General features: G+C 42.9%; 1 protein-coding gene across 1 annotated transcript; it reads left to right on the top strand.

The window, feature by feature from the left end:
- The first annotated feature begins 358 nt into the window (after positions 1 to 358).
- LOC135513712 (interferon-induced GTP-binding protein Mx2-like) lies at positions 359 to 13,747 on the top strand. The gene is given in 14 exon segments (XM_064936590.1): positions 359 to 422; positions 1,398 to 1,435; positions 1,656 to 1,837; positions 2,091 to 2,225; positions 2,444 to 2,598; positions 2,886 to 3,024; positions 3,161 to 3,359; positions 4,617 to 4,695; positions 4,818 to 4,940; positions 8,780 to 8,912; positions 9,331 to 9,489; positions 11,563 to 11,639; positions 12,149 to 12,346; positions 13,131 to 13,747. Coding segments are annotated over 13 exon segments (1,827 nt in total). The 5' UTR covers positions 359 to 422; positions 1,398 to 1,409; the 3' UTR covers positions 13,353 to 13,747.
- Positions 13,748 to 16,431: the final 2,684 nt, after the last annotated feature.

The following is a 16,431-nucleotide window of genomic DNA, read 5'->3' as shown; positions in this document are numbered from 1 at the left end:
ATGTTACCAGGTAAGTTGACTGAGAATACATTTTCATTTACTGCCAAGACCTGGGGAATAGTTACAGGGGAGAAGAGAGGGGATGAATGAGCCAATTGTAAGCTGAGGATGTCTAAGCCTAAACGCACCTATCTTTCATCACTGCAGGACAAATCAAATGAATATGTATTCTCCATTTAGACTGTATTTTACACATTTTACTGTATTTTAACTGAGTTGGACCTTAGAAATCAATGGAAAGTCACATTGACCTGAGGAATTTGAACCTAGTTTTAATATGCTTCATATCATTACTCTTTGAACTGCCTGGATTATAAAATGCAATTGAACAAGTCATTTTCACTGTATCCCCAAGAGAAACCACAAGATAACGTCTTGACTGAGGTCAGTTTAGAGTCTTAAGTGATTCGATTTAAAACGAGGTAAGATTTTTATTTTTCTAGGCAAGTCAGTTAAGAACAAATTCTTAACTGAGGGGGCAGAACGACAGATTTGTACCTTGTCAACTCGGGGATTTGAACTTGCAACCTTTCGGTTACTAGTCCAACGCTCTAACCACTAGGCTACCCTGCCGCCCAGAGCTGACAAGGTGCAAACAAATTCAAGTCGGTGTTATTCATGGAAATGTTGTAGGTTACATTTTATACTTCAGAACTGGGCATAGGTAGTGTCATAAATCATTTCTTTCAATCTATCTACCCAAGCGGGGAAAAAAAGTATATTTTAATATATTACAAATACTACAAATTAATGTAATATACTTTAAATAGGATATGCACTTTTTTAGTATATCTTAAGTATACTATACATATACTATCATTAGACTTCAACACACTTCTCTGTCTTTAAGTATACTGTATGTTCACTAGCATTACACTTAAAGATGCACTATGCAGAAATCGCTGCACCATTTTCTGGTTGCTAAAATTCAAATAGCTGGCATTATTTTAGTTTATGTGACAAAACAAGCAAGTATAGTTGTAGAGAATCAGTGTACACTCTAAACTGCTTTGAAATATATTTTCGATAAACCAAAAAATATTGTATTTTCAGCTGATGTACAAAACCGAAAGTAAAAGAAGCAAAAATGTAGATAATTTATGTATTTATAATACTTAAATGTTAACAAAACACTAAGTTAGCATAAAATGCATTAAATCTATTTAAAATTGTTCCAATTTAAATCATTTTAAATATACTCGAGTATATTTATCACAGACATACTTCTGTATACTTAAATACATTGATGAAATATGACATATGCTTGGGTATCTATCTATCTGTCTATCTGTCTGTCTGTCTGTCTATCTATCTATCTAGAGAAAACATTTAGGGAAATTTCAGTTGTTTCATTTAATCTAAAATGGTATTTCATTGGGCCCTCTCTTGGATTTCAGACAGGAAAAGAAATGTCAGATGATGAAGATGGACCAAGGTGGGACAACATTCTTTCAGTTTTTGGATTTTAATGACAAAGGCATACTGGCCTCTATTTACAATCTGTTATTGCACTCTCGCAGCGCAATAATAAAAAAATATCTGTAACACAATAGTTTTACATCGGCTGCATTTTCAATCAATTTAGCCATACATTAGTCTAATCAACAAATTAACCATTTAACATGTCGTTGTTTTGTACCCGACATAACCCCAAGCATGTTTCAAGACCAGTTGGCGAAGAAGGTCCGGCCCTTCATTGAATTAATAGACTACCTGAGATCCATTGGGATAGAGAAGGAGCTGCCTCTGCCATCCATTGCTGTGGTGGGAGACCAGAGTTCAGGAAAGAGCTCTGTGCTTGAGGCCCTATCTGGGGTGGCACTGCCCAGAGGGAATGGTGAGTAATTATGTTGACACAATGTCATTATCAAACGGTGAAGCATTTCTTTTTTGTGTGTGTAAGCTATAGCATAACCTGTTGACTGTTCTCTTAGAATTGCCGCTGAGAGACTATTTAACATACACTACCAATAATGTTAGGTGTCAGATAGGGGTCTTGTCAGGGCATTAAAACCTCTTTGGGCTAGACGTGACAGTGTTATATTACCTTATACTGATCTGTCATTAGTACGGTCTTGTTCCCCATCCAGGTATTGTCACCAGGTGTCCCCTGGAACTCAGACTCTGTTATGTCAGCGGAGTGGCGTGGAAGGCTGTCATCTCATACAAAAACAAAACTTTTGAATTTGATGACCGAGAAGAAGTTGCGAGGCACGTCGAGCAAGGTATGATGGGTAAAAACGAGGACGGATTTAGACCAGAAACTACCTCTTTGAGGAGTACACTCAGTCGCTCTCCGGGAGAATGGTTGACCAACCCTGGTTTACACAGTGTACGATTGTGATATCAGGGATTTTCCTTTGTCCTTTGTGGGGTTTTTTAACAGTTTTTCTGTGCATGAGGCAGTTGTATTCCCATCACAATTTTCACATTGATTTAACAGCTCAGAACGAGTTAGCTGGAAGGGGAGTGGGGATATGTGAAGATCTGATCACTCTCAAAATCAAGTCTTCCATGGTATGTGATCTCAGTCTGATTGACTTACCTGGGATCGCCAGGGTACCAGTACCAGGACAACCAGAAGACATTGAAGCCCAAGTGAGTCTCGAGTTGATCACTTTTTGGAGTTTGTCCAGTAGACTTTCTTGGTTCTCTCGTACTGTAGTTCATCATAACAGTCCACCATTTTGATTACAGAGGTTTACCTTCATGCGGATGTGAATTAACCTTAAAATGAGTCATGTTTCTGTTGTTTCCTGGTAATGTAGAGTAGAAGGTGAAGGAAAGGAAAGCAGTGTTACTTCTGATTATGTACCATGTAATGATAATGTAACACGAAACGATAATGTACCACGTGGCTCCCTGCTCTTCTACTTTTTCCGCAGATCAAAAGTCTAATCATGAAATACATTTCGAAAAAGAAAACCATTAACTTAGTGGTAATACCATGTTATAATGACATAGCAACAACAGAAGCCCTGAAAATGGTGCAAAAAGTGGATCCTGAAGGAACGAGAACTCTGGGTAAAAAAATGATAAAGATTAGTTCTTTCCTTTTTTTTTTTTTTTTAATACAGTTGATGAAAATGGTTAGTCACTATTAAGCACTTAGATATCTACGTATCGTAACGCATTTCATTTCTTTCATTTGTTCTTCCAGCCATTCTGACAAAGCCAGACCTGATAGACAAGGGGACGGAGAAGGACGTGTTGGAAATTGTCCGCAATAAAACCCTTCCACTCAATATGGGCTACGTCATGGTGAAATGTCGTGGTCAGAAGCAGATCGATGATAAAATGTCCATAGCTCAGGCACTTGAAGAGGAGTTTGACTTCTTTCAAGATCACGAGCACTTCAAGTAAAATTTCGAATGAAATCAACAGCAACAAAAAACAAATGGCACATGCCACGAATATACAACTGGTGTAGACTTTTTTCTCTGAAATACTTGCTTACGAGCCCTTCCCAAAGATGCAGAGTGTAAAAAATAATAATAAGTATAATAATACAAAATAAAATAGTAAGACGAGGAATATAATAAAATCACAAGAATGTTGCTATATAGAGGAAGTACCAGATCGATGTGGAGCTATATACAGGAAGTACCAGATCAATGTGGAGCTATATACAGTGAGTACCAGTACCAGATCAATGTGGAGCTATATACAGGACGTACCAGTACCAGATCAATGTGGAGCTATATACAGGAAGTACCAGTACCAAATCAATGTGGAGCTATATACAGGAAGTACCAGTACCAGATCACTGCTCAGATGTACAAGGCATTTGATAGTACCTACGGTAGCCTTTAGCATTTTGTAAAGTACATTTGAATTGATGTTGTTTTTCAAATGCATTATGCTATGATTAACCATTAAAACCTTTTTAATAGCAAGCAATGACTTTCAACGTATTGTCTTGCTGGAAGCTCCACTTGCGGCAAGTCTCAATGGTACTTAAACCCACGTTAAGGTCAACGGCATCATGAACTTTACCAAGTACCAGGACATTTTGGCCAGACACCTGGTTGCCTCTGCCAGGAGGCTGAATCGTGTCCCCAAGTGGATATTCCAGCAAGACAATAACCCCAAGGCCACATCAAAATCCACAAAGAAATCATTAATTGACCCAAAAATCAACATTTTGCAATATCCACCTCATTGAAAACCTGTGGTTTGAATTGAAGAGGGCAGATGAAGGATATCAAGGATCTGGAAAGATTCTGTATGGAGGACTGGTCTAAGACCCCTCCTAATCTGTTCTCCATTCTCAAAACACATTTGAGAAAAAGGCTCAGTGCCATTATTCTGGCAAGGTGAGGTATTGAAAACAGGGGTGCCAGTAATTTTGAAAAACATGTTTTTACTTATTAGACAAAATATATTTTTTGGAGCAATTGGGTTAGAGTCTAAAATATAATTTTCATTATTTTTAGCATACAATATAGCTTCGTATTTGTATTATATACTTTATACGGCCTATTTTGCTCAAATTTATCAAGGGTGCCAATAATTGTGGACCTAACTGTACATGTTGCCATATTATTGTGATTACATTTCATTTTTGTAACACTTTAAAATGTGTTAATTAAATTCCTCTCCTTTTCAATGTATAGATCCCTCCTGCTTGAGGAAAGGGCAACCACCAAGCACCTAGCCACAAAGCTAACCTATACCCTGGTCAGCCACATCAAAGTTAGTCCAACCACGTGCTATTATCATTCGAGCATCTGTCCTTTACCGTATGCCTCATGTACACCCCAGGTCTGGTGTCTGACAGTCTGTTTAAGTTGTGTATTTGGTTTGTTTTTGGTCAGAAATCCCTACCAGATATGTCTAATCAGATTAAAAAGCAGCTGTGGAACGTGAGGTAGGCGTTGTTAGAGTGTGAGGGTGGGCCCCCGTCAGACCTTGCAGAAAGGAAGGAGTTCCTCATTGGCGTAAGTAACCGTTCACCTTTCTCTGTCTTTCACCTGAATCAACTTGGGAAGATTCTTCTCTGTGCAATATTCTCCACCTATACTATGAAATCTTAAATATGCATATTTTTTTCCGTCTCCACCTATACTATGACATCTTAATAAATATACATATTTTTTCCCGTCTCCACCTATACTATGACGTCTTAAATATACATATTGTTTTTTCCCGTCTCCACCTATTCTACGACATCTTAATAAATATACATATTTTTTCCCGTCTCCACCTATACTATGACGTCTTAAATATACATATTGTTTTTTCCGTCTCCCAAATGTTAAGTCTATGTTTTAACTAACATAAAGCACATCTGGTATATTTCCTACTGTTCAATGGTCAGTTCAATTTCAACCAATCCAATGGTGCCCATTGATTCTTCAGGAGTAAACAGTAATATAACAGATAACAAAGATATAAAACCCTTATGAGCAGTGTAGGGGTCCAGTAAAAATGACTTGTTCAATAAAATAAACACCTTATTATTACAATATTATTTTCTATGGAAAGTTGTGTCTTACTTATGTTAATTTTGCGTTACTCTCACAAGGACGCTTAGCAAAAGAAACACGTTGGTTTACATTTACATTTACATTTAAGTCATTTAGCAGACGCTCTTATCCAGAGCGACTTACAAATTGGTGAATTCACCTTCTGACATCCAGTGGAACAGCCACTTTACAATAGTGCATCTAAATCATTAAGGGGGGGGTGGTGAGAAGGATTACTTATCCTATCCTAGGTATTCCTTGAAGAGGTGGGGTTTCAGGTGTCTCCGGAAGGTGGTGATTGACTCCGCTGTCCTGGCGTCGTGAGGGAGTTTGTTCCACCATTGGGGGGCCAGAGCAGCGAACAGTTTTGACTGGGCTGAGCGGGAACTGTACTTCCTCAATGGTAGGGAGGCGAGCAGGCCAGAGGTGGATGAACGCAGTGCCCTTGCTTGGGTGTAGGGCCTGATCAGAGCCTGGAGGTACTGCGGTGCCGTTCCCCTCACAGCTCCGTAGGCAAGCACCATGGTCTTGTAGCGGATGCGAGCTTCAACTGGAAGCCAGTGGAGAGAGCGGAGGAGCGGGGTGACGTGAGAGAACTTGGGAAGGTTGAACACCAGACGGGCTGCGGCGTTCTGGATGAGTTGTAGGGGTTTAATGGCACAGGCAGGGAGCCCAGCCAGCAGCGAGTTGCAGTAATCCAGACGGGAGATGACAAGTGCCTGGATTAGGACCTGCGCCGCTTCCTGTGTGAGGCAGGGTCGTACTCTGCGGATGTTGTAGAGCATGAACCTACAGGAACGGGCCACCGCCATGATGTTGGTTGAGAACGACAGGGTGTTGTCCAGGATCACGCCAAGGTTCTTAGCGCTCTGGGAGGAGGACACAATGGAGTTGTCAACCGTGATGGCGAGATCATGGAACGGGCAGTCCTTCCCCGGGAGGAAGAGCAGCTCCGTCTTGCCGAGGTTCAGCTTGAGGTGGTGATCCGTCATCCACACTGATATGTCTGCCAGACATGCAGAGATGCGATTCGCCACCTGGTCATCAGAAGGGGGAAAGGAGAAGATTAATTGTGTGTCGTCTGCATAGCAATGATAGGAGAGACCATGTGAGGTTATGACAGAGCCAAGTGACTTGGTGTATAGCGAGAATAGGAGAGGGCCTAGAACAGAGCCCTGGGGGACACCAGTGGTGAGAGCGCGTGGCGAGGAGACAGATTCTCGCCACGCCACCTGGTAGGAGCGACCTGTCAGGTAGGACGCAATCCAAGTGTGGGCCGCGCCGGAGATGCCCAACTCGGAGAGGGTGGAGAGCAGGATCTGATGGTTCACAGTGTCGAAGGCAGCCGATAGGTCTAGAAGGATGAGAGCAGAGGAGAGAGAGTTAGCTTTAGCAGTGCGGAGCGCCTCCGTGATGCAGAGAAGAGCAGTCTCAGTTGAATGGCTAGTCTTGAAACCTGACTGATTTGGATCAAGAAGGTCATTCTGAGAGAGATAGCGGGAGAGCTGGCCAAGGACGGCACGTTCAAGAGTTTTGGAGAGAAAAGAAAGAAGGGATACTGGTCTGTAGTTGTTGACATCGGAGGGATCGAGTGTAGGTTTCTTCAGAAGGGGTGCAACTCTCGCTCTCTTGAAGACGGAAGGGACTGCAACTCCCCTCCAAGTCTCCGACCACTACCTTGTATCCTTTTCCCTCTCGCTCTCATCCAACACTTCCCACACTGCCCCTACTCGGATGGTATCGCGCCGTCCCAACCTTCGCTCTCTCTCCCCCGCTACTCTTTCCTCTTCCATCCTTTCATCTCTTCCCTCTGCTCATACCTTCTCCAACCTTTCTCCTGACTCTGCCTCCTCAACCCTCCTCTCTTCCCTTTCTGCATCCTTTGACTCTCTATGTCCCCTATCCTCCAGGCCGGCTCGGTCCTCCCCTCCCGCTCCGTGGCTCGATGACTCATTGCGAGCTCACAGAACACATCAATTGCTGATGCGTTCGGATGCTATCGGAAACTCTGAGATACGAGTTAGAAATAGCTACTAGAATGATCCTCCGAGTTCGAAATGGAAAACTCGGACCAGAATGATTATACCGAGTTTGCGCGTTGTATATGTTTCATCACTCACCTTTCCGATCAAAAGACGGTAAAACATATTGTAATGAAACAGCAGGGAGCAGGTCTCGAACCCTCGACCTTCGAGCTATCGACTTTGCCGCAGAGTCGATTTCCGGCTTATAAACCCCGGTTCGTTTCAAAGAGCGCGTCCTCGCGCTAGCTTGAGAGTCTACGTCTTACAGGAACGCGCCGGTCAAACACACGCACTGTCGTAACGGATGTGAAACGGCTTGCTTAGTTAGCGGTGCGCGCTAAATAGCGTAACGATGCTTCGTGGGTGTCAGTTGTTGATGTGTGCAGAGGGTCCCTGGTTCGCGCCCGGTTATGGGCGAGGGGCCGGTCTAAAGTTATACTGTTACACGAGGTCCGATCACTTCTGACACCAATGTAATGAAACAGCAGGGAGCAGGTCTCGAGCCCGAGGTCCGGTGCGCCTTCGACTGTGCCGCAAAAGCATGCTCCTTCTGCAAGGTCGATTTCCGCCCTATAAACCCAGAGTCGTTACAATATTGAAAATCCCAATAATGTGGACAATGTATCTAGTTTGACCCAATGTCAACATAAGCAAGCTAATATTATTAGCAATTTTACCTAGCTTAGGCATCTTGCTCAATTCTAGTTAAAATCTCTTTGGATTCATTGTTTTTCCGACTTCAAAAGCACTCCAATGCATTCACCAACTACGAGTTCCCCCGAAAAGGATCCAAACACACCTTTAGTAGGAGTAAAGTATATTTTTTCCTCCATACAAATAACAACGTTGTCAATATTATTGCTCATATTTAAAACATTAAATTTTACCATGTTTTGTTGTTACCATGTTGTTGTGATGTTGTTTCGCTACCATGCTGTGTTGTCATGTGTTGCTGCCTTGCTATGTGGTTGTCTGAGGTCTCTCTTTATGTAATGTTGTGTTGTCTCTCTTGTCATGATGTGTGTTTTGTCCTATATTTTTACATATATATATATATATATTTTTAATCCCAGCCCCCATCCCCGCAGGAGGTCTTTTGACTTTTGGTAGGATGTCATTGTAAATAAGAATTTGTTCTTTAACTAATTTGCCTAGTTAAATCAAGTTTAAATAAAAAAAATCAATAAACATTGTTACTAAAAGTAATACTAACTTTAGTTCTTTAAAAGAGGATTAAATGTGAACTACAGAGGAGTCAGAAGGTGTTTGTTATTTTTCTCCCTTCAGATCATAACAGAGTTCAATGAGAAGATTACTCATCTGTCCACAGGGGATAATATTGTCGAGGAAAATCTATTTGTCCTCATGCGAAGTGAATTTGCAGATTGGATGAAATGTCTTCAAAACGCCAAGCCAAATTGTAGGTACACTTTTGAATAGACAGGCTATTGCTCAACATGTCTATATCCATAACTTGTACTGATACTACAGTACACGCACACAGATATGTACACTAGTATTGTTAACTGTGTAAGACACACAACCAGTAAGATGCACAACAATAAATTGGTGAGTAAACATTGATCGCTGTTCGTGGTGAAGAAAAAAAATGTCCCTTGTATTTTCAAAGCATTTTTCTGCGATAGGTCAGTAAACGCCACCTACAGGCATTTACCCTCTACTACAACACTGTGTACAACATAATTATTCAATCACAATATTATTGTTATTATACTAATAGTAACGTCATACAAAAAGTAATTATAATCGATTATATTTTCCAAAATTATTAACATTTAACAATTTCTCTAAATCTCTGTTTTTTTTTCTCAATTTAGACCACGAAGTAGTGCAGCAAGTGGTGGATGATTATGATCTGAAGCACAGGGGAAGTGAGCTGCCAGGATTCACTAACTACATGGTATTTAAACGCTTTGTTCGAATACTAGTGGCTGAACTTAGGGAACCAGCTATGATGACGCTCCAGAAAATCAGAGGTAACTGACCAGAAGCCCAAGATTCCATGTGATGTCCCATACTGCATTGCAATTTCTGAAAGTCCCTTCATTGCACCTGTGAAATGTATTGTTGTGATGCACCGTGTATGGGGGGGGGCGGCTCTGATGCATCGTGTATGGGGGGGCTCTGATGCATCGTGTATGGGGGGGCTCTGATGCATCGTGTATGGGGGGGGCTCTGATGCATCGTGTATGGGGGGGCTCTGATGCATCGTGTATGGGGGCTCTGATGCATCGTGTATGGGGGGCTCTGATGCATCGTGTATGGGGGGTTCTGATGCATCGTGTATGGGGGGGCTCTGATGCATCGTGTATGGGGGGGCTCTGATGCATCGTGTATGGGGGGGGCTCTGATGCATCGTGTATGGGGGGCTCTGATGCATCGTGTATGGGGGGGGCTCTGATGCATCGTGTATGGGGGGGGCTCTGAGGCATCGTGTATGGGGGGGGCTCTGATGCATCGTGTATGGGGGGCTCTGATGCATCGTGTATGGGGGGGCTCTGATGCATCGTGTATGGGGGGCTCTGATGCATCGTGTATGGGGGGCTCTGATGCATCGTGTATGGGGGGCTCTGATGCATCGTGTATGGGGGGCTCTGATGCATCGTGTATGGGGGGGCTCTGATGCATCGTGTATGGGGGGCTCTGATGCATCGTGTATGGGGGGCTCTGATGCATCGTGTATGGGGGGGCTCTGATGCATCGTGTATGGGGGGCTCTGATGCATCGTGTATGGGGGGCTCTGAGGCATCGTGTATGGGGGGGCTCTGATGCATCGTGTATGGGGGGGGCTCTGATGCATCGTGTATGGGGGGGGGCTCTGATGCATCGTGTATGGGTGGGCTCTGATGCATCGTGTATGGGGGGCTCTGATGCATCGTGTATGGGGGGGCTCTGATGCATCGTGTATGGGGGGGCTCTGATGCATCGTGTATGGGGGGCTCTGATGCATCGTGTATGGGGGGGGCTCTGATGCATCGTGTATGGGGGGGGCTCTGATGCATCGTGTATGGGGGGCTCTGATGCATCGTGTATGGGGGGGCTCTGATGCATCGTGTATGGGGGGGGGCTCTGATGCATCGTGTATGGGGGGCTCTGAGGCATCGTGTATGGGGGGGGGGCTCTGATGCATCATGTATGGGGGGGGCTCTGATGCATCATGTATGGGGGGCTCTGAGGCATCATGTATGGGGGGCTCTGAGGCATCATGTATGGGGGGGCTCTGATGCATCGTGTAGGGGGGGGCTCTGAGGCATCATGTATGGGGGGGGGCTCTGATGCAACATGTATGTGGGGGCTCTGATGCATTGTGTATGGGGGGGGCTCTGATGCATCATGTATGGGGGGGGCTCTGAGGCATCATGTATGGGGGGCTCTGATGCATCATGTATGGGGGGGCTCTGATGCATCATGTATGGGGGGGGGGCTCTGAGGCATCATGTATGGGGGGGCTCTGAGGCATCATGTATGGGGGGCTCTGAGGCATCATGTATGGGGGGCTCTGAGGCATCATGTATGGGGGGGGGCTCTGATGCATCGTGTATGGGGGGCTCTGATGCATCGTGTATGGGGGGCTCTGATGCATCGTGTATGGGGGGGGCTCTGATGCATCATGTATGGGGGGCTCTGATGCATCGTGTATGGGGGGGCTCTGATGCATCGTGTATGGGGGGGCTCTGATGCATCGTGTATGGGGGGGCTCTGATGCATCGTGTATGGGGGGCTCTGATGCATCATGTATGGGGGGCTCTGATGCATCATGTATGGGGGGGCTCTGATGCATCGTGTATGGGGGGGCTCTGATGCATCGTGTATGGGGGGGGCTCTGATGCATCGTGTATGGGGGGGCTCTGAGGCATCATGTATGGGCGGGGGGCTCTGATGCATCGTGTATGGGGGGGCTCTGAGGAACTTCTGACAAGACAAACATGCTTATTAAGCACTCAGTAAAGGACGTTTTGGTGAATCAGCAACAACTAAAAGGTCAATAGAAAATAATGTTACATTTAGTCTATATCCCTTTAACAAATGCATTCCTTTGTGTTTTTCAGAAATGGTGCATACACAATTTGTTAATTTGTCCAAAGTCAGCTTCGAGAATTTTCCTTATCTTCAGCACGTTTCAATGGTAATGGCCATAATCATTTGTTAATAATTTTAAGTATCATACCCAGTTGTTCTAAATGTTTGTCTGTTTTACATTAAATACATTTATATATATATATATATATATATATATATATATATATATATACTTTTGATGAAGAATTACGAGTACATGTGGGTTATTTTGTAGCGTAAAATGTTCAAAATAAACCCACCACAAGATACTTGGATCTGAATCTGTCTCTGAAACAATAACAGTATTACAATACCTTCCTGCATCCAAAGTTAGTTGTTTTTGTTCTCATTGTAATTTAGGACTTGATTTAACCAGTATCGCTGAAGTTCAGCGCTATTGGTCAATTGAAATTTAAAGGCATTGTTCAGGCGTTGGCGGAGGCTGCATTCATGGTCAACGCTGAATACGTCAGGTCAATCGGAAAATTGCATTTAAATGGCAATTACGGATTGAATAGAGCTGAACATCCACAATAAAGACTGAATAGAGCACTTACTTTTTGTTTGAACTCATAGAAAAACATTGAAAACATCCAGGAATTGCAGTCAAACATAGTGATGAAGAGGATCGAGGAGCAGTTTAAAATGGAGATGCAGGTCTACACACAGGATGATATCTTCTTTGAAACATTGAATCCAGAGGAGGAAACCCCAGACTGCTCCGGTTACGACACCAGGAGCAAATATCCCGAGCTGCTCAAGGCATACTATGAGGTAGAATGGACTACCAACTGGGCACAGACGTCAATTCAAACGTCTATTCCACATTGGTTCGACGTCATTTCCTCGAAATGAGGTGGAATCAACGTTGATTCGACCAGTGTGTGAGTTTCAACTTGGAGATATAAAGTACAGTAGCTACATGCAGAAGGATATATACCAGGATGAAAACCATGCAGCATCTAACAGGTATTGCGCCAACTCCAGTTAATCTGACTGGATAAATAAATAAACGGCTTAATGTCCAGAATTTCACAGTATCCCTTTAACCTTCGTGGTTAAAATACCCATAGTCACAAATTAACCCCTAACATCCCTAACAATTGATTGCTCGCTCTGAAGTTAACACGCTAGTTCTGACAATCTTGGTTAACCCAGAACTAAAAGTCTCACGTAATTGGTCAACTGCTCAATGACGTTTTGAGTCCATCCAAACGCGTTAAAAGAAGCGATGCAGTGATCGAGATGCTCCATCATCTCTCTCTTTACAAATTACGGGACGTTTACGGGCCGAATATCCCCTACCCCTTCCCGAAATGCAAAAACAAATGCTAACATCTGTGAAATTGTGATTTGTCTAAATAACCAGTTATGAAAAAAAAACAAGCAGTGGAACTATTGCTGCTCGTTGTCCAATAGTATAAAGACAGACCTATGGTACCATTCATGTTTACGTAGTCTGGCCACGAGATTAGCCCCGACAAAACAGAGAATTGTCAGTCGTCACTCTCGGTCTCACTTAAACTTTCTTTTCCTCTCCCGCCTACCTCTCTCTCAGATCGTGGTGCAGCGACTGGCGGACCAGGTGCCCATGCTGATCCGTTACTTCATCCTGAAGGAGTCAGCCAGGATCCTTTGCAGTAAGATGTTGGGCCTGCTGAACAGCGATGACTTGGACGAGATGCTGACGGAGGAATCAGAGATTGGCCGAAGAAGATCAGCTTTACTGTCCCGTGTGGAGCGTCTTGGACTGGCCAATGACAAGATCAGTAGCCTATGAGAACAGAGTGGGTTTTGACAATGCCAAAAATCTGAGATTTTGTCACAAAATATTAGTTTAAGTATAATCTGATTCAATTTTACACAAAAATGTTTTGATGTCATTCCTATTTTACAAATGGTCTACAGACAGGCAAAATACACTGTTTTATTTGAAGTGGCAGTAATTTCCAAATGCAATGTCTTTAAATAATGATGATGATGATGATGATGATGATGATGATGATGATGATGATGATGACGACGACGACGAAGCTATAGCTTGTCTATTCCTATTCAGCAGAAATGTGAGTAATATGATTCCCTAGTCTCAAAATGTTTCCGGATCAAATGCTCATGAATTGTGAATAATAACCTCAATAAAAAAAGGTAGGGGCAGCTTCAGTATATTCTCTACCAGTAGTCCATTGTCAGTGATTATAGGGTTAATATAGCACCTAACCACCATAACAGATGGAGATTCCTCTGTCAACTCAGTTTGATACAAGGTCAAGCCATGAAATATGTCAATTCACATGGAAATTGAATTAGTCTGATTAGTCTGATTTGACTGTATTTACACAGTCAAACCACATTATCATGTAGAGAGGAGAAACTGCAAAAGACAAGGCAAAGCTATACGTCAGTCAATGGCCGCGTTCCAGAACGACGACATTGCAGACGCCTGGACAGATATCAGCTTTGCCACGCCTACAATGTAGTGGGCCTGGAACGTGACCAACATGTTTAACTTCAAAGTGTTTACTCGAATTCTAAAAATGAAGTGTTCTCATACAAACCTGAACAAAAAATAATCAGTTTAGGGCAAAATCTAATAACAATGAAATGTACCTCGTACAAAATGATATAACAAATACAATAAAATATTTGTATATATCCATAATATTAAAAAAATGACGACTACAGAGAGGATCATAAATAAAACAAACATGATGAAAACAATAATATGAAGAAAGTACAACCTATTAGGAAGAACGTTTGATCCAGTATTAACTGAGGAAAAAAAATGTCCAACTCCTCAGCTCACAACACAATCTCCACCATTACATAAATCAACTCATTCACGACTCAACTCTGCTCCGCCACAGCACTTACTTAACTCAACCACAAGGGGGCGATACAACCGCATTGCATTTCTATACTACCATACTCATGGGAGGGGCATAGTGGTTAGGTACGCCACTATCACAGCATGGATCATCTTGAGTGTTCAGCACAGGACAGTCCTCCAAAGCTATATTTATTCCATCAAAGTGGCTGGTTAGTGGCAGAACACCATAACACTGATCATCAGGATCACACTGGTTAGTGGCAGAACACCATAACACTGATCAGCAGGATCATACTGGTTAGTGGCAGAACACCATAACACTGGTCATCAGGATCACACTGGTTAGTGGCAGAACACCATAACACTGATCATCAGGAGCTGCGTCCCAAATAGCACACTATTCTCTATATCAGTGTTTCCCAAACTCGGTCCCGGGGACTTCATGGGGTGGACGTTAATACCATCTTGACATCCCCACCCACCCCTCTGTTTCTGCCCATGGCTGAGTGTCCCATTGATAAAGGATGAGAGGAGAAGGAAGGTGTCGCTTCCTGTTGTAGAGTATCACAAAGCTTTTATACAAACAAAAGAATGGACATCATGTTTCCAATCCATATGCACTCAGTGCATTGTAAACATACTGAGCAGTAAAGTTCTCAGTGCTTGGCCGACCACACCGACTGGAGCAAGAGAGTCACGTATAACGGTACATGTGACACACATACACACACAAACATTAGCTTCATATTTTCTATACCAACCCTGCTGTAGCTTAGCTTTGACACCATTATACAGTATCCTGATTCCCAGTAAACACAATGCTGGCTTTTTAAAAGAAAGAAAGAAAGAAAGAAAGAAAGAAAGAAAGAGAGAGAGAAAGAAAGAGAGAGACAAAGAGAGAGAGACAAAGAGAGACAAAGAGAGAGAGAGAAAGAGAGACAAAGAGAGAGAGAGAAAGCAGCCTGTTCGTTGTACACGTTAGGACTGAATCAGTTGGCCATCCAGCAGCCAACTCTCAACTCCTGTAGAAAGTCAAATACATCTTCAAAATGTCCGGAGAACAGTGTCACCTGGTGTAAATACACGGTGTGTTTTGTTACGTTTTCAACAGACGTAGCCAAAAGGACAACAACAAAAAGTTTCCCTGGACTTTCCTCTCCTCCTCACGATGGTCGTAACTTATTATTTATTTGTTTCCAAAATAATTTAAAGTATAGAAATTCATTCAAAAGAGATGAAAAAAGTTTCCCTGGAAACATACAACATGAAGAAGACCAAACTCTCCATGACCGGAGAACAGAAAAGTTCCTGATCTGCTCAACAGAACAGGTCAGATTGTCGTTTCCCATCCAAACAGGACTTCTGTTATTTGGGCATCCCCACAGGGCACGGCTTGGTTGTCAGACTGGGTTGACTTGGTTCCTCCTTCAGAAACTCTAGACTCTACTTAGCAGAGTAGATCTGTGGAACGAGAGAGAAGAGAACATCTATTAGCAAGACATGTAACAGACATCTGATTCAGTGATAATGTCTGAGAAGCTACTGATTGGAGGATTGATATATTGGCGTGGATGTTAGGGTAGGACAAAGCCGAGGGCTGGCAAACCCTGCCATTATATCCTCCCAACACCAGCTTCGAGGGCATTATCAGTTTTATACAACAGGGTTACCAACATATTCAAACAATGATTGACACAGTACCAGTCAAAAGATTGGATACAGCTACCCATGCAAGGGTTTCTCTTTATTTTTACTATTTTATACATTGTAGAATAATAGTGAAGACATCAAAACTATGAAATAACACATATGGAATCACGTAGTAACCAAAAAGGTAACAAATCAAAATGTATTTTATATTTGAGATTCTTCAAAGGAGCCACCCTTTGCCTGGATGACAGCTTTGCACACCCTTGGCATTCTCTCAACCAGCTTCATGAGGTAGTCACCTGGAATGCATTTCAATTAACAGGTGCGCCTTGTTAAAAGTTCATTTGTGAAATTTCTTTCCTTCTTAATGTGTTTGTGT

This window comes from Oncorhynchus masou, chromosome 25, assembly GCF_036934945.1.
Source record: "Oncorhynchus masou masou isolate Uvic2021 chromosome 25, UVic_Omas_1.1, whole genome shotgun sequence".
Lineage (NCBI taxonomy): Eukaryota > Metazoa > Chordata > Actinopteri > Salmoniformes > Salmonidae > Oncorhynchus > Oncorhynchus masou.
This window is presented reverse-complemented; position numbering and strand designations above follow the sequence as displayed.